This window comes from Budorcas taxicolor, chromosome 15, assembly GCF_023091745.1.
Source record: "Budorcas taxicolor isolate Tak-1 chromosome 15, Takin1.1, whole genome shotgun sequence".
NCBI classification, from domain to species: Eukaryota; Metazoa; Chordata; class Mammalia; order Artiodactyla; family Bovidae; genus Budorcas; species Budorcas taxicolor.
In genome coordinates, this window is record NC_068924.1 from 48,485,954 (window position 1) to 48,504,940 (window position 18,987).

At 39.4% G+C, this 18,987-nt stretch overlaps 1 protein-coding gene across 1 annotated transcript; it reads right to left on the reverse strand.

Annotated features, from left to right (window-relative positions):
- Positions 1-4,305: 4,305 nt before the first annotated feature.
- On the reverse strand, positions 4,306-5,286 carry LOC128060692 (olfactory receptor 51F2). The gene has a single exon (XM_052653068.1). It carries the CDS (start codon positions 5,254-5,256, stop codon positions 4,306-4,308), a length of 951 nt encoding a protein of 316 aa, XP_052509028.1. The 5' UTR covers positions 5,257-5,286.
- Between the last annotated feature and the right edge of the window lie 13,701 nt (positions 5,287-18,987).

The following is an 18,987-nucleotide window of genomic DNA, read 5'->3' on the forward strand; positions in this document are numbered from 1 at the left end:
ATCAAAGAAGGCTGCAAACTATGAAAATGCACTGCTGAGCTGGTTGCTTGAAACTTTAACATGATGATTTACCTATAGAAAATTTGGTAGAGATGCCATATCTGCTTGGCAAAATATATAGAAATCTAAAGGAGGTGAAAAATATTAGAATGGATTTATCATGTAGGACCAGATAATTTATCACATGATTATGTTCTCTGGAAGGAAAAAAAGATATTCCCTCACTGAGGCAATAAAGAATGTGTTTGCAAGAGAGTATCTCGTATTTTTTAATAGTTCGGTAGTTGCTGTGCTCTGTATGCTGGACTTGGCAGTGAAAGCTGCTTCTTTGGAGCAATTCCCCACTAACAAGGAGAAGAGGGAGATTTTGAAACCACATGGCAGTACTTAACAATCAGAAGTAAGCTGAATAACTGCAGTAGAGAGTAGCAAGTCTTGAATGACAATCAGGGTGGCAGCACTCATAATGATCGGTTGCATTAGATGATGGCATTGAAGACAAGCTAAGTAAACAGTGACTAGGCATTACTTGAAATACATTTAAAACAGAGAACTTCTGACCATCAGACTGGCATCAACCACTCTAACAGAAAGCTATGACTCCTCAGATTATCTGAAAGATTTAAGTCACTTCACATACCGGGTAGTCATCAACTCGATGTGAGTCTTGGTTCTCTAGATGAAATAACCTGCCATGCCATTATAAGTATGCAACTACAACAGCAAAAAATACCCAGATCTTTCCCCAAATAGACATATGTCCATTTACAGAAGTTCTTGTTCACTGGGGAAAGACAAATACCCAGATTCTTTGAGGACTATTGGATATAGGCTAAAATATCTCACTGATATGGGAAACCAAATATACCATCACGTTCTTGTTTGGTAAAAGTATGAGATTATTGAAGCAAGATGATTGATGGAATTCTGGACCAAGTTTATCTCATAGTGAACCTGATGATTTTCAGTTCTACCTGTGTAGAGATACACAGTTATACACACAGATGCCTGAGTGCATAACTGGCAAGATTACATTTAGTAGCTGGTGAAATCTCATGTTGTTACTCTATCTGGGACATTTAAACCATCAATTATGGTGAGAAAGACAAAGTGAAATGTCCCATTCACATAATTTATTTATACAAAGCACTAATAAATTATGTGAATGAATGATTGTCCTAGAATCCTATGGAATCTATCACTGGTTTTATGGGTGGATTGGTGGACAATTTGGTGCTAAAAGAAAAGTGTAGTTGCTCGGTCTTGCCTGACTCTGTGACCCTATGGACTGTAGCCTGCCAGGCTCCTCTGCTCTTAAGATTTTCCAAGCAAGAATACTGGAGTGGGTTGCCATTTCCTTCTCCAGGGGATCGTCCAGACCCAAGGCTAGAACTTGGGCCTCCTGCATTGCAATCAGACTCTTTATGGTCTGAGCCATAAAATATAATACAACAGTAAACAGTCCCACACATGGGTGGTCATAAAAAAAATGATGAAGAAAAATTCTCATAATGCACACTTCTCGTGGTTGTAAACATTGTGTAGAAAGAGAGGTTATCTGACTTATGTGGATATACATGGACTTCTGTACTTTTTTGAAAGCTGTGGATAGTTGGTCATGGGATAGAATAAGCAACTTTGAAAGAAGAGAAAAAAGAAAGTCTGTAGAAGATGTATGTGAAATACATATTGAAGAGGTCATAAAGAGTAAAAATCTTTTATCTCGTGCTGAAAGTGAAAGTGTTAATCGCCCAGTCATGTCCAACTCTTTGCAACCCCATGCACTGTAGCCCGCCAGGCTCTTCTGCCCATAGGATTCTCTAGGGAAGAACACTGGGGTGGGTTGACATTCTCTTCTCCAGGATATCTTCCTGACCCGAGGACCAACATCACAGACAGATTCTTTACCATCTGAGCCATAAGGGAAGCCACTTACCTCATGCTACCACCCACCAAATCTCATGCTACTACCCACCAAACAGTACGCACCTCAGTGGAGAAATTCAATAACCAAGTGGAGAGAACCTACATAGAAATATCACTTGGCCTTAGCTCCACTGCTGCTGGTCCAGTGGGCCCATAGATGGAGTCATAATGGCAGAGTCAGAAATAAAGCAAGAGCCAAAAGTATAAGCCCTCTTTTCTCAAGGCTGGTCATGGGGAAACAGTACAATCCTCATTCCTGGGATGTAAAAAACGTTACTACAAGTGTTTAATGTTCAGCTAACGGCAGCAAAACTGATCCAGAGCACTTGATATGACACTTTACATTCACACTGGGTATGTTCCTATAACATAATAAAGGACAAAAATAAATTTACCTACATAAGATCCAATGTTAGGTTACACTGATGTATATTTTAGGATTCACTCTTTATACACTGTCTCTCTCTCTCTCTCTCTCTCTCATATATATATATATATATATATATATATATATATATATATCTGTTTTGGAAGCATGCAGAGAATTGACAGTTTTAAGAAAAAAGTTCAGTTATTAGGAGTGTTTTTTGTATATCATTCAGAAAATAACTGGCTTGTTAATAAAGTTTCCTACATAAATCTGAGCTTTTATTACTGCAGAGACTGGTGAATATTTTATTCAGGCCTCATACTACTTTCAAATATAAATATTTGTTTACTGACATTATTTCACTTTATCTTAAAAACAAAAATAATTTGGGTGTTATTAATATGAACTTACTGAATAAGAAAGCTAAGCAAATATCATCCAACCTATAACTTGAATAGTTTGTACTGTTGGAGGCATATCTAGGCATTTGGTGGACAGTTACACCATTCTACCAAAGCATTCATTCAAAGCATTTAAATGCAGAGTTCCAAAGAATAGCAAGAAGAGATAATGATGCTGTGAAAGTGCTGCATTCAATATGCCAGCAAATTTGGAAAACTCAGCAGTGGCCACAGGACTGGAAAAGGTCAGTCTTCATTCCAATTCCAAAGAAAGGCAATGCCAAAGAATGCTCAAACTACCACACAATTGCACTCATCTCACACGCTAGTAAAGTAATGCTCAAAATTCTCCAAGCCAGGCTTCAGCAATACATGAGCTGTGAACTCCCTGATGTTCAAGCTGGTTTTAGAAAAGGCAGAGGAACCAGAGATCAAATTACCAACATGCGCTGGATCATGGAAAAAGCAAGAGAATTCCAGAAAAACATCTATTTCTTCTTTATTGACTATGCCAAAGCCTTTGACTGTGTGGATCACAATAAACTGTGGAAAATTCTGAAAGAGATGGGAATACCAGACCACCTGACCTGCCTCTTGAGAAATCTGTATGCTGGTCAGGAAGCAACAGTTAGAACTGGACATGGAACAACAGACTGGTTCCAAATAGGAAAAGGAGTACGTCAAGGCTGTATATTGTCACCCTGCTTATTTAACTTATGTGCAGAGTACATCATGAGAAACGCTGGACTGGAAGAAACACAAGCTGGAATCAAGATAGTCAGGAGAAATATCAAGAACCTCAGATATACAGATGACACCACCCTTATGGCAGAAAGTGAAGAGGAGCTAAAAAGCCTCTTGATGAAAGTGAAAGAGGAAAGTGAAAAAGTTGGCCTAAAGCTCAACATTCAGAAAACGAAGATCATGGCATCTGGTCCCATCACTTCATGGGAAATAGATGGGGAAACAGTGGAAACAGTGTCAGACTTTATTTTTGGGGGGGCTCCAGAATCACTGCAGATGGTGATTGCAGCCATGAAATTAAAAGACGTTACTCCTTGGAAGAAAAGTTATGACCAACCTAGATAGCATATTCAAAAGCAGAGGCATTACTTTGCCGACTAAGGTCCATCTAGTCAAGGCTATGGTTTTTCCTGTGGTCATGTATGGATGTGAGAGTTGGACTGTGAAGAAGACTGAGCACCAAAGAATTGATGCTTTTGAACTGTGGTGTTGGAGAAGACTCTTGAGAGTCTCTTGGACTGCAAGGAGATCCAACCAGTCCATTCTGAAGGAGATCAGCCCTGAAATTTCTTTGGAAGGAATGATGCTAAAGCTGAAACTCCGGTACTTTGGCCACCTCATGCAGAGTTGACTCATTGGAAAAGGCTCTGATGCTGGGAGGGATTGGGGGCAGGAGGAGAAGGGGACGACCCAGGATAAGATGGCTGGATGGCATCACGTACTCGATGGATGTGAGTCTGAGTGAACTCCGGGAGATCGTGATAGACAGGGAGGCCTGGCGTGCTGTGATTCATGGGGTCGCAAAGAGTCGGACACGACTGAGCGACTGAACTGAACTGAACTGAACTCTGAGACAGCTAAATATTAGATTTGGAGTCGCTTCTGAATTAAGACCTTGATAACAGCCTTTTGAATCTGCTTAGTCTTCACACTGTAGATGATAGGGTTGAGTACAGGAGGAATAAGCAGGAAGATATTGGCCATGATGGTGTGGACAAAGGGAGGTGCTGAATGGCCATAGCGATGGACAAGAGACAGGCTGATGAGAGGGATATAGAAGATGGCAACAGCACTGATGTGGGAAATGCAAGTGTTGAAGGCTTTCTGCCTGCCCTCTATGGAGGCAATGTGGAGGACAGATCGGATGATCAGGACATAGGAGAGCAGGATACAAGGACAGTCGAACCCTGTCGTGGAGAAGAGTGCAAACAGACCAAGGATGCTGTTGATTCTGTTTTCTGTGCATGAGAGTTGAATGAGATCAACATGGTAGCAGTAAGAATGTGAGAGGACCATAGAACTGCAGAAGGACAGCCTCTTGACAAAAAGCACAACTGGCAACATAACAACAACATTTCTTGTCAACATACTCATCCCAATCTGGGCGATCCTGGCATTGGTGAGGATGGTGGTGTATCTCAGTGGATCACAGATGGCCACAAAACGGTCAAAGGCCATGGCCAGCAAAACTCCAGACTCCATGAAAGTAAATCCATGGAGAAAGAACATCTGAGCAATGCAGGCATTTAAGTTGATCTCTCGGGCTTCAAACCAGAAAACACCAAGGGTAGTGGAAAGTGTGCACAGAGATAAGCTCAGGTCTGTGGCTGAAAGCATAGAGAGGAAATAATACATGGGCTCATGAAGGCTCTGTTCACGGAGGACCACAAATAGGATCATACTGTTCCCAGAGAGGGCAACGGCATACAGGAGGCAAACAGGTATGGAGACCCAGATCTGGGCTGCTCTCAGTCCTGGAATACCCGTCAAGAGGAAGGTCAGAGGCTGAGCACTGGTATTGTTGAGGACCCACATAATGAGGGGCTGAGAAGACAGGGATATTTGAATAATTAAACATAACATATGATAAAAATGTAGCTTATCATTAGACACTGAGATTCACTAAATTACTATTGCTGATCTAGGAATTTTAGTATTTTATGAGTTTCATAGAGTCACAGGTTTCTTTCCCTGCCTCTCAGTATTTCTCATTTTTGAGAACTGAAGATTCCCTGAATTATTTTACATCAAATTTTCTTAAGTCTATAATTGTCTTTGGTGGCAACAATAATGCAGTTCAATTTTTCTTAACTAAAAAAGTCCCCAATAGAATATGCTGATAAATCTGGTTTCCAGAATTTTTTTTAATAATTTATTGATCCTAGAATAAAGAACCAAAAAATCAGTTCATATTTGAAATGTGGATATTATTAGGTGTTCCTGGGATATATCCAGAAGTATATAAAGAATCTGACTGCAATGCAGAAGACCTGGGTTCAATGCCTGGATAGAGAAAATCCCCTGAAGAAGAGAATGGCAACCTACTCTAGTACTCTTGCCTGGAGATTTCCATGGACAGAGGAACCTGGAAGACTATACTCAATGGGGTCACAAGAGTTGGACACAACTGAGTGACTAACACACACATGTCTAAGGCATCTCCAAGACTCACATGTTTATATATGTGATGATGGAATCACACTAAGAATCACACCAGGAAAAATTAGTATATCTCTCATTCATTGAAATTTCCCTGTGTTGTTGACAAATACTAGTAGGTATTATATGATTTTACCCATACACTAACTCTAGAAGGTAGGTAGTATGTATAAATGTATATTTGGCATATGAGGAAATGAAGACTTAATTAAATAATCCCCAGATTAATCTTCAAAGATAAAGATAACAATTGTTGAGAGAAACCACATATTTAGCAAAGGTGGAGGAAAGAAGGAAAGCATAAAAGGAAGGAAGGGAGGGAATAAAACAGGAAGGAAGGAAGAAAAAAAAAGACAAAACTTGCCATTATTTTAACACAGTCCAATAACACCTCATTTTGATAAATTTGGCAAGCTACTGCTAAAATGGCTTCCCTGGAGCTCAGTGGTAAAGAATCCTCCTGCAATGCAAGAGACATGGGTTCTATCCCTGGGTCAGGAAGATCTCCTGGAGAAGGAAATGGCAACCCACTCCAGGATTCTTGCCTGGGAAATCCCATGGACAGAGGAACCTGATGGACTACAGTTCATGGGGTCACCAAAGAGTCGGACATGATTTAGGGACTAAACAATTACTGAACCACAAAGGCTAGCATTTCTTAAATACAAACCATGTGACAGATGTTATTATCTTCATATCTATAATCTGATCTAATAATCATAACTATCCAATCAAGTACCAAAAAATGTTATCTCTAATACATAAACAGGGAAACTGATGTTTAAAGTGGTTAAGTTAATTTGCCCTAAATTATGGAGTTAGACATAGAAGAACTGAAGTTGGAACTTTCATGTATGACCCCAGTGCATGAATGACCTCATTCAATGAGGCTGAAGCACATAGAGAAGGGGTCTCTAACATAGTCTGACAAATGTCCAGGACAAATATTTTTTAGATGTTTACTTTCAGACACCTAAATGTTAATTCCATGTCAGTTGTGTGGGTATGATGCTGCTTAGGCTTCTCAAGAAAAGAATCTCATCATGAATAGTTTTATGTGCAAAGGGCCCAGAGAATAAGATGTTGAGGATACACCCAGTATGGAAAACAATGCCAAAGTATAATAGAACTGCCAAATTCAGTAGAATCATTTTGGTGACCATCCCTTTTATCTACCACTTACATATTATCTTGATGACTCTTTCTTTCTGGAAATTTTCTTTCTATATATATTATATGGAATAGTTCAGTTCAGTTCAGTTTAGTCACTCAGTCGTGTCCAACACTTTGTGACCCCATGAATCTCAGCACGCCAGGCCTCCCTGTCCATCACCAACTCCCGGAGTTCACTGAGACTCATGTCCATCGAGTCAGTGATGCCATCCAGCCATCTCATTCTCTGTCGTCCTCTTCTCCTCCTGTCCCCAATCCCTCCCAACATCAGGGTCTTTTTCAATGAGTCAACTCTTCGCATGAGGTGGCCAAAGTACTGGAGTTTCAGCTTTAGCATCATTCCTTCCAAAGAAATTTCAGGGTTGATCTTCTTCAGAATGGACTGGTTGGATCTCCTTGCAGTCCAAGGGACTCTCAAGAGTCTTCTCCAACAGCACAGTTTGAAAGCATCAATTCTTCAGTGCTCAGCCTTCTTCACAGTCCAACACTCACATTCATACATTACTATTGGAAGAACCATAGCCTTGACTAGATGGACCTTAGTCGGCAAAGTAATGTCTCTACTTTTGAATATGCTGTCTAGGTTGGTCATAACTTTTCTTCCAAGGAGTAAGCGTCTTTTAATTTCATGGCTGCAATCACCATCTGCAGTGATTTTGGAGCCCAAAAAAATAAAGTCTGACACTGTTTGCCCATCTATTTCCCATGAAATGATGGGACAGGATGCCATGATCTTCGTTTTCTGAATGTTGAGCTTTAGGCCAACTTTTTCACTCTCCACTTTCACTTCCATCAAGAGGCTTTTGAGTTCCTCTTCACTTTCTGCCATAAGGGTGGTGTCATCTGCATATCTGAGGTGATTGATGTTTCTCCCGGCAATCTTGATTCCAGCTTGTGTTTCTTCCAGTCCAGCGTTTCTCATGATGTACTTTGCATATAAGTTACATAAGCAGGGTGACAATATACAGCCTTGACATACTCCTTTTCCCATTTGGAACCAGTCTGTTGTTCCATGTCCAGTTCTAACTGTTGCTTCCTGACCACCATACAGATTTCTCAAGAGGCAAGTCAGGTGGTCTGGTATTCCCATCTCTTTCAGAATTTTCCACAGTTTATTGTGATCCACACAGTCAAAGGCTTTGGCATAGTCAATAAAGCAGAAATAGATGTTTTTCTGGAACTCTCTTGCTTTTTCCATGATCCAGCGGATGTTGGCAATTTGATCTCTGGTTCCTCTGCCTTTTCTAAAACCAGCTTGAACATCAGGAAGTTCACGGTTCATGTATTGCTGAAGCCTGGCTTGGAGAATTTTGAGCAACACTTTACTAGCGTGTGAGATGAGTGCAATTGTGCAGTAGTTTGAGCATTCTTTGGCATTGCTTTTTTGGGGGGATTGGAATGAAGACTGACCTTTTCCAGTCCTGTGGCCACTGCTGAGTTTTCCAAATTTGCTGGCATATTGAGTGTAGCACTTTCACAGCATCATCTTTCAGGATTTGAAGTAGCTCCACTAGAATTCCATCACCTCCACTACCTTTATTCGTAGTGATGCTTTCTAAGGCCCACTTGACTTCACATTCCAAGATGTCTGGCTCTAGATGAGTGATCACACCATCGTGATTGTCCAGGTCAAGAAGCTCTTTTTTGTACAGTTCTTCTGTGTATTCTTGCCACCTCTTCTTAATATCTTCTGCTTCTGTTAGGTCCATACCACTTCTGTCCTTTATCGAGCCCATCTTTGCATGAAACGTTCCCTTGGTATCTCTAATTTTCTTGAAGAGATCTCTAGTCTTTCCCAATCTGTTGTCTTCCTCTATTTCTTTGCATTGCTCGCTGAAGAAGGCTTTCTTATCTCCTCTTGCTATTCTTTGGAACTCTGCATTCAGATGCTTATATCTTTCCTTTTCTCCTTTGCTTTTCACCTCTCTTCTTTACACAGCTATTTGTAAGGCCTCCCCAGACAGCCATTTTGCTTTTTTGCATTTCTTTTCCATGGGGATGGTCTTGATCCCTGTCTCCTGTACAGTGTCACGAACCACGTTCCATAATTCATCAGGCACTCTATCTATCAGATCTAGGCCCTTAAATCTATTTCTCACTTCCACTGTAAAATCATAAGGGATTTAATTTAGGTCATACCTGAATGGTCTAGCAGTTTTCCCTATTTTCTTCAATTTAAGTCTGAATTTGGCAAGAAGGAGTTCATGATCTGAGCCACAGTCAGCTCGTGGTCTTGTTTTTGTTGACTGTATGGAGCTTCTCCATCTTTGGCTTCAAAAAGAATGTATTCAATCCAATTTTGGTGTTGACCATCTGGTGATGTCCATGTGTAGAGTCTGCTCTTGTGTTGTTGGAAGAGATTGTTTGCTATGACCAGTGCATTTTCTTGGCAAAACTCTATTAGTTTTTGCCCTGCTTTATTCCACATTCCAAGGCCAAATTTGCCTGTTACTCCAGGTGCTTCTTGACTTCCTACTTTTGCATTCCAGTCCCCTATAATGAAAAGGACATCTTTTTGGGGTGTTAGTTCTAAAAGGTCTTGTAGGTCTTCATAGAACCGTTCAACTTCAGCTTCTTCAGCGTTACTGGTTGGGGCATAGACTTGAATTACCATGATATTGAATGGTTTGCCTTGGAAACGAACAGGGATCATTCTGTCGTTTTTGAGATTGCATCCAAGTACTGCATTTCGGACTCTTTTGTTGACCATGTTGGCTACTCCATTTCTTCTGAGGGATTCCTGCCCACAGTAGTAGTTATAATGGTCATCTGAGTTAAATTCACCAGGGTTAGGGTTAGGGGTTAGGGTTAGGGTTAGACGGTTAGGGTTAGGGTTAGGGTTTAGGATTTAGGGTTAGGGGTTAAGAATGGGGCACCCTCCCCACTTGTTACGGTTCACGTTTGAGTTAGGGTTTAGTTAGGGTTCGTGGAACCCGGTCTCTATTATTTTTCTCCCACCACTCATCAACTTCCCACTGAACCCCCACCAAAGGATTCTGCATCAATAGCAACATTCATTTATTAAAAATCTTTTCTATGGTAGAAAAATATAAATGAGAAAAATAATATTGTAAGCTGAAAAAAATTAGAAAAAACACATATCAGAACCTGTGAGGCAATGCACTGGAGTGCAGTATATTAATCTGAAAAATATACATTTATTAGAAAACGACAATGGGCTTCCCTGGTGGCTCAAATGGTAAAGAATCCACTTGCATGGAGAGACCTGGGTTTGATCCCTGGGTTAGGAAGTTTCCCTGGAGGAGAGAATGTAACCCACTCCAGTATTCTTGCCTGGAAAATCCCCATGGACAGAGGAGCTTGGAGGGCTACAGCCCATGGGGTTGCAAAGAGTCAGACACGACTGAGCAACTAAGCACAGCTCATATTGGTCAAAACCTCATTGTTTTAATGAAACTTTCTTTTATTCAGTGCAGAAAGTGATGATATAAAAAATTTTTTGTTTTCAGCTTAAGATGTTAGGAAAATATTTAAATAAAAGTCAGAAGATGAGTACAAATTAATGCATTAACAATAAAACCAAAGTCGATTATTTAAAAAGAAAATATGTGAATTTTTCAAGAAAATTTTAGAAAAAGCATGATTAACTGGATGAGAAATGATAAGAACAACTGGATGCTTGGGGCTGGTGCACTGAGACGACCCAGAGGGATGGTACGAGGAAGGAGGAGGGAGGGGGGTTCAGGATGGGGAACACGTGTATACCTGTGGCAGATTCATGTTGATGTATGGCAAAACCAATACAATATTGTCAAGTAATTAATCTCCAATTAGAATAAATAAATGTAAAAAATAACAAAAAAGAACAGAGAAATAAAACTTTATAATAGAATAGTATGCATAAGTATAATACTATATTTGGCAACAGATACAAAATAGATAATATTTATAGAAAAACAATCACCAAATGAGCCCATCCTATCCATGGTATGACTATACCAACAGAGCAAGGGAAGCAAATGATGGTTTTCTCAAGAGATGAGGAAGAAATCAGAAAATTTAATGGCAATCCGTCGCGGATTCATGTTGATGTATGGCAAAACCAATACAATATTGTAAAGTAATTAGCCTCCAATTAAAATAAATAAATTTAAATTTAAAAAGAATCAAAAACATGGTAAAAAATAAAATAAAATTCTTAATATATAACATGCAAATAGTGTTCCAAATGAAAGGTATCTTTCAGAAATTTGGAGCAAATATATTTACCAGTGACCTGTGAAAAGCAGATCTGTTAAAGTTAGTGACAAGATAAAGATATTGTTAGGGAGGGAAAATATCCCCCCTACCCATACTTAGTTTTTGGCTAATCTAGTAATTAAATTGACACCAGGCAGATTAACAGGTGAAGCACACACACACACACACACACACACACACACACACACATTAAATTTGATTTCTACATGTGGAGTGTGGAGGTCTCGTAGAAATGGAACATCATAAGTGGTCAAAGCTGGCAGCTTTATACTCTTAAGACAAAGAAACAGCATATTTGTGAGGAAATGACCAGACAAAGAAACTTAGGCTTGGGTGCTTAATTAGTGACACATCTAAACAGAGTTTTGGCTTGGGGTGGCAAATTAGTAAAGAAGTAGTGAGGTCTGTCTGTACCGCCTCTGGGCTCTGAATTCACTATCTCTGATGATAAGGTCCTCTGTTTACCGTACAGTACAGCGAAGGTTTCACATGGGAGATTTATTTCCCACTTTAAGAAGAGAGAAGACAGTCAGAGTGTCCTTCTTGCACTGGTTGTTTCTAAAGTAACTTTTAATTCAAAATAATCAACATGCCATTGTAATGTATTTGGGGATGGGCTGCCCTGAGCCCAAAGGATATTTATTAACACAACTACTATTCTACATTTAATGGAACAGTCTTCATAAGTGAAAAAAAAAAAAAAAAAACAAGTAAATAAAAGGAGATAGTGTTGCCTTTGAGACAAAGCAAAAATGTCTTTATTTAGGTTTTAATTAATCATTTAAAAGAACAGACTGAAAACTCTTAAAAACAGAATCTGCCAAAGTGATGGTATAGACGATCAATATCACAAATTAATAGCTTTTTCTGCCACAGAAATTAACCACTGATAGTAAAGTCACATATGTAGAAAACAAACTTGTTACCAGAGGCTAAAGGTGGGGTGGGGAAGGGATAAACTGGAAGACTGAGCCTGACAAACTATCATGTCTGAAATAGATAACTATTAAGAACCTGTTGTATAGCTCAGGGAACTCCACTCACTATTCTATCATGGCCTATATGAGAAAAGAAATTTTAAAAGTGTGGATGTATGTATATGTATAACTGATTCACTTTACTGTACACCTGAAAATAACACCACATTGTAAACCAACTATACTCCAATAAAAAAATTTAAAAAAAGAAATTAACTGCTGAGGAAATTTTATAAAAGTAATGATTTATTTATAATAGCTACAAAGCTATAAAATGAATTCGTATGACAGAAGTTTGTGTCTGGCAGAGATAGGGGAGGTCTGTAAAAATTTACTGAAGAACATTAAGTCCTTTATTCCTTTCCTAAAACAAGGAATGAATATTCAACAGTGAAAAGATGTGAATTTCCCATTAACGCTCCCATAAATTCAGTGTTATCAGTCAATAAACAAAAGTTTTTAATGGATAGTGACAGATGTATTATAAAATGTATTAGGTACTATAAATGTGCAAATATATTTGGTATAATATTGAAGCAACAAAGATGGGATATCCTTTGATATGTCAAAATATAATTGAAAGCTATTATAATTTTAAAAATGTAATGGTCAAAGGTTTAAAAATATATACCCTCAGAATAGAAGAGTATTTCCAAAAAATGTTTAAATGAAGATAAAGAATATGACAATGGCATGTTACCAGGAAAAATTTTATATGATAAATAATACTTGGTCAGTTGGTTAACAATTTATAAAAATGTGAAAGCATCCTTATTTCACACATCTCTGCACTTAGGTTAAAAATTTCAAGGCCAGAAAAAAGCTATAATAATTAATATTAGAATAAATAAGGTAAAATGCATTTTTTTTAGGGAGTGCCTTCTTAAATAAGATGAAATGAAAACAGTTAAGTAAAATACCAATACAGAACACACTGTCAAACTTAAATACAACTGGTTATAAAAGATACATGTAAATAAAATAAGTTGTACAGCAAATATACACATTATAATGCCAAAGCCAGAGAATACTGCTACATCTGATTTAAAGTAGATTGTGCATGTGTTATTTATTTGATGAGTCTGTGGTTAGATACATGGTAAGAGAGTTGGGAACAGGAACAATAACACTTAATAAATTTTTGTGTCCAGAGGTTTTGATCATGGATGTTGGGATGTATTATTCTGGCCCAGTATAATAATAAAGATGAAGGTATGAATCCTTGCTCCTACATTGACATTGGTGAGAGGTAGACTTTGGTAACCCATTCCCATCTAAGACTCCTTACCTGTAAACCTTGGACTTAAATATCCATGGTTCCAAACTCCTAATTTATCTCATATACACATTACTATATGTAATATAGCCAACCAACAATGACCTACTGAATAGCACAGGGAACTGTACTCAATTTCTTATAATGGAAAATAATCTGAAAATAATATTTACATATATGTGTATAGCTGAACATTTGCTATACATAGAAACTGATACAACATTGTAAATTAACTATATTTCAATTAAAAAATAAAATCCCTGGTCTGCGAATATCCAGTTGTTTCTATAATGATCAAATGCCAAGATGTATTTGAAGATGTATTTGTATCTTTCTAAACATAAAAGGTTTCTTAAAAGCTCAGACTGTGAGGATCCTGTAAAAAAGGTGGAACTGATGCCAAGTGAAAGAATTCAAAAAACTTACTTTCTAACAAATAGGGAGACAGAAATCAAATCTAAAAGCTGTGTGAAATAACAATAAAATATACAATAAATATCAAATTTGGGCCACACAGAAGTACAACTCACCCAAATTCTTGATAGAACTGAATTTAATGCTTTTCCTGTAAACATATATGTGCTTGCAAATGTGTCACTTAACCTTCACAAGCTCTAGCTTTGGGGCTGCCACTCTGATCACTCTACTCTCCCTTTTCAGGTGTGCAGTCTTTTGCCTCCCCTCTCCCCATCCCTCCCTCTGCTCTGTCCCTTCCCCTTCTGATGAGCTTTCAACAGTCCCTCTTCTTGATCTGCACTTTCTGGTCCTAGCATCTTACCTGACTCCCAACAGAGGGGCAGCTGCCTTTTCCTCTATTGCCCAGCCAGTTGTATAGTGGGTAGCTCTCAGACCCAGCCTTCTAAGGAGCCCAGCATGTGACTCAGCCCTGCTGCCAAGAGACCTTTGGGGCTTAGAGAGAGTAAAATTAGATAAGCAGCATAATCCTAGGTGGAAGATTAGAATTTCCCAGGAGACTAACCTGGGAAATACTAAATATTATGTTTTAGATTGAAGAAAATCTAAATAATGTGTTGCCATCTCCCTTTTAGTTATTTCACTAACTTTGCAAAATGTTCCATAAATGTAAACAGTCTTTTTTTTCCTCCATTAATTTTCAATTTTGTTTATTGCTGTGCAGGGTGCAGACAAGAAATGCCCTTATCCTTATCTCCTTTCTTCATTCCCAGATATTAATATACCTACACCATAATATTTTCCTGAATATTTATATAAATTTATATATGGTAGACACTTTACCATCTGAGCCACCAGGGAAGCCCATATATGCTGCTGCTCCTGCTGCTAAGTCACTTCAGTCATGCCCGACTCTGTGCAACCCCGTAGACGGCAGCCCACCAGGCTCCCCCATCCCTGGGATTCTCCAGGCAAGAACACTGGAGTGGATTGCCATTTCCTTCCCCAACGCATGAAAGTGAAAAGTGAAAGTGAAGTCACTCAGTCGTGTCCAACTCTTCGCAACCCCATGGACCACAGCCTACCAGGCTCCTCCCTCCATGGGATTTTCCAAGCAAGAGTACTGGAGTGGGGTGCCATCGCCTTCTCCGATGGTCTTATAGCTATTATTGTATATACTATAGTTGTGTTTCGGTTGTTTGAACTTTAAAGCAAATCAATTTTGATTGAAATATGATTAAATAAACATTATTCAACACAGAATCTAAAACCCAAGGAATGTCTAGAAAAATAAATAACATACAATTTTGTGTAACTAAACACATATCTGGCTTCCTAGGTGGCTCAGTGGGTAAAGAATCCTCCCACAATGCAAGGGATGCAGGAGATGCGGGTTTGACCTCTGGATCGGGAAAATCCCTGGAGAAGAGCACGACAACCCACTCCAGTATTCTTGCCTAGGGAATACCATGGACAGAGGAGCCTGGGCACTACAGTCCATAGGGTGACAAAGAGTTGGACATGACTGAGGTCACAAAGCATGAAAAAACACAACACTGTGAGAGGAGGCATCCATTCAACAAAATAAAATCACTTTTTCCTTTGACTCTGATTCAATTATCCATATTTATGTCACATTTCTGTTTAATTTACACTGGACCATGGATTTCTGGGATAACATTTTGCTTTCTCCAGAATTCAAGTTATCTTCCATTTTGCCTGCTAGCAAGATAAAGGGATAAACATAAACTTTCAACATTCAGAGATTATGACTGCTGATTCCAATCTGAGATGGGAAGAAGGCATGTTGCTTGTTCTGTGTCCTTCAGGGAGACTCTAGAAAAGTAGGAAGACATCCTCCATACACAAACCCTCCAGGAGGGAGGTTGGATCTGAACTCCATACTACTCCAGAATTATTGTTCTGGGTCTTAGTTTTAAATACCCCAAAGTACAAAAACAGGGTCTCAACTTCCCTGAAGCTATTCATTAGCTAAATCTCATCCCATTTAGGTCTTTATCCCTTTGGACTTGAGCAACATGGATTGAACTGCTATTTTACCTCATGAGTCAGTGTGAAAGCACCAGATTCTGTAGGAATTCAGGAAAAAGTGCAGAGAGAAAAGACAGGCACCTCTCTAGGGCTCCCCTCTCCCATTTCAGACTTGGGTGGCAGGTCAGCGTTGTTTCTCCATTGTCCACCCAAGCGTGTGTGTGGTGGGGGGGGGGGGGGGGGGGCGGTAATCTGTGATCTGAAAGTCAGAATCAGCAGAATAGAATGAGGAAGCTGAGAGATATCTCTTGAGAGGGAACTTTGGTCTGTGAAAAAGACATTAGAGAATCCGGAAAATAGATGAATCCGTGGAGACAAACTGGTTTTGAAAGGGGCTACAGCATATAAATAACAAGGCTTCCCTGGTGGCTCAGAGGTTAAAGCGTCTGTGTGCAATGCTGGAGACCTGGGTTCGATCCCCTGGGTCGGGAAGATCCCCTGGCGAAGGAAGTGGCAACCCACTCCAGTATTCTTGCCTGGAGAATCTTATGGACAGCATATGAATAGCCAAACCCTGATTGAAAAGAGTCACCACCCCTAAAGAAATTTACAGAAGAGGTGAGCTTTCTATTAAGGCTCGTGGGCAGAAGGCAATAAAGACGCCATCCTAGAAAAGGTAGTCTATACCCAGAGATGCCAGAAAATCAACCTGGAATCTTGTTATAGAGGCAACCAGTTCAATGAAAAGCAGAGTTCTCCGTTCAAATGCAGATTTCCCTATAATTTGCAGGTCCCCTTTGTATCTGGCTTTTTCATGACAGGGCAGGCAAAAATCTCTTCTGTATGCTACCAGAGTGAGTGTTCCAATCAATCACTAGCAGAGGCAGTGGTGTGGACCACCAAGATCACTGGGTGTGGAGTTATGCACTTGGCACTAATTTATCGGGCTTCCCTTGTGGCTCAGCTGGTAAAGAATCCACCTGCAATGCAGGAGACCTGGGTTCGATCCCTGGGTTGGAAAGATGCCCTGGCAAAGGGAAAGGCTACCCACTCCAGTATTCTCTCCCGGAGAATTCCATGGACTATATAGTGCATGGGGTCACAAAGAGTCGGACACAACTGAGCGACTTTCACTTTCACTTTCAAATTTATTATGCCGTCTTGGGCAAATCATGTAACTACTCTCAGCTCTATTTTCCTCATTTTAAATGCAGATGCAGAGTCTTTGTGAGAGGAACAATAAAATGTAAAGGTATATCTACAAAAATAGCAATGTCTTCCACAGTTAATCAAACAGATTATTATCCACTTTGATAAATCGTATCTCTAGCCAGCATCTTCACCGGTGCCCATGGTACAACCTGATGAAGATGGTACAAATTGTGCTTTTGCTGGTGCCACTGATTCTCAGTGACTACATCCTCACAAGTGAGGGGATGACACACAGGAGGCAAAAAGGAGTTTGGGAGGAAGCTTCTACCTCAAACAGAATATGTGACAATTTGGGAAGACCAGGACAGGCAGAAGGGGATTAAACAAAGTCCTAAAGCCCAGATAATGGGTGTGTATTCCTGAATTTTCACCATACTCCATATAAGACTATTTGTTTTGAGCAAATCTATAGCTATTATCTAAATAGGATTATCTAGTTCCAAACTTGAGCAAGACAAGTTCACAGCCACACATCTCTCAAATTGTTACGTATCTAGGGGAAAATCAGAAAGAAGCTAGGTTTATTGCATGTCTTACAGAACCCCTATTAGATACCTTTGGGTTGGATTGAATAAAACATTTGTCAATAGATTTGTTAAAGGAGATTTGACAAGATATCTTTCTTGCCTACATGTTTCTGTTATAAAGGAGTTAAGAATTAATCAAAGAATTTAAGAATTGTCAAACAAAGACTCAGGTCAAGTGAGATTGAATAGTGAAAAAGTGTTGGGTAGGTGAGCTCCAGATAAATTTTTTGAGTCATTGACTCTTAATTAAGAGTCACCAACTGGAACAAACAGTAGGCTCAACCCAAATAATTCCATCAAATACTGGCAGAGGATGATGTTCAAAGTCATCCCCTGGTCAGCAGGGCAACAGCTAGTATGAAAAAAGTGCACAACTGTCTTGTGGGCCAGGTGTCAAAGTAGAGGGTTATGTCAGACCATTTTAAGATGTGTGTGTGAGCATGCGTGCTCAAGTCATGCCCGACTCTTTGTGACCTATGAACTCTTGCCCACCAAGTTCCTCTGTCCACGGGATTCTCTAGGCAGGAATACTCGTGTGGGTTGCCATTTCCTCCTCCGGGGGCTTTTTCCCAGGAGTCCTGCATTGGCAGGTGGGTTCTTTACCACTGAGCCACCGGGGAAGCCCTTTTAAGATGTGGTCAATTATTAATGACACCATTGCTACTGAATAATGGATTCTATTTGTTATTTTCTTCAGCAAACCTTTATTAAACTCTTATTCTGTGGCATACACAGGTGCTAGAAAGAGAACATGGCTTAGGGATGGCATTATGAAAATTTATCATTTAGGACAGTGTTTGGAAAATGATAGCTTACAGACCAAATCTAACTTGCAGCCTGTTTTAATAAATAAACTCTTATTGGGACACAGCCATACTCATGTATTTATATATTGACCATGGTAGCTGCTTTGGCTAAGTGAAGTTACAACAGAGATCATATGACCCACAAAGCCTAGAACATTTAAGATCTGACTTTTTCAGGAAAAATAAAGTTTGCTTATCTTCCAAGTAATAGGAGTCATAGCCTAAATTCATTACAGGTACACAGTTGCTGAGTCAAGTTATCATCCATTCCAAATCCCCATGGTAACTGTTTTAGAGTCAAAACTAATTCATTATCAGTAAATACACTGCCATCTGCCTTTAAGTCAGAGTTTTCCAAACTGACTTCCAACCCAGAATGTGGCCCAAGTGTTGCATCACTGTTTTAATTCAGAAGCAGGAGACCACAGCATACAGCCTGTTATTGATAGACCTCAGCCTTTGTTATCTGGTCATCTGTCTGAATATATATCTGAATATTTCTACCAAAG

Coding starts and splice junctions, on each gene's coding strand:
- LOC128060692 (XM_052653068.1), bottom strand. CDS start 5,256: ATGTGGGTCCTCAACAATACCAGTGCTCAGCCTCTGACCTTCCTCTTG.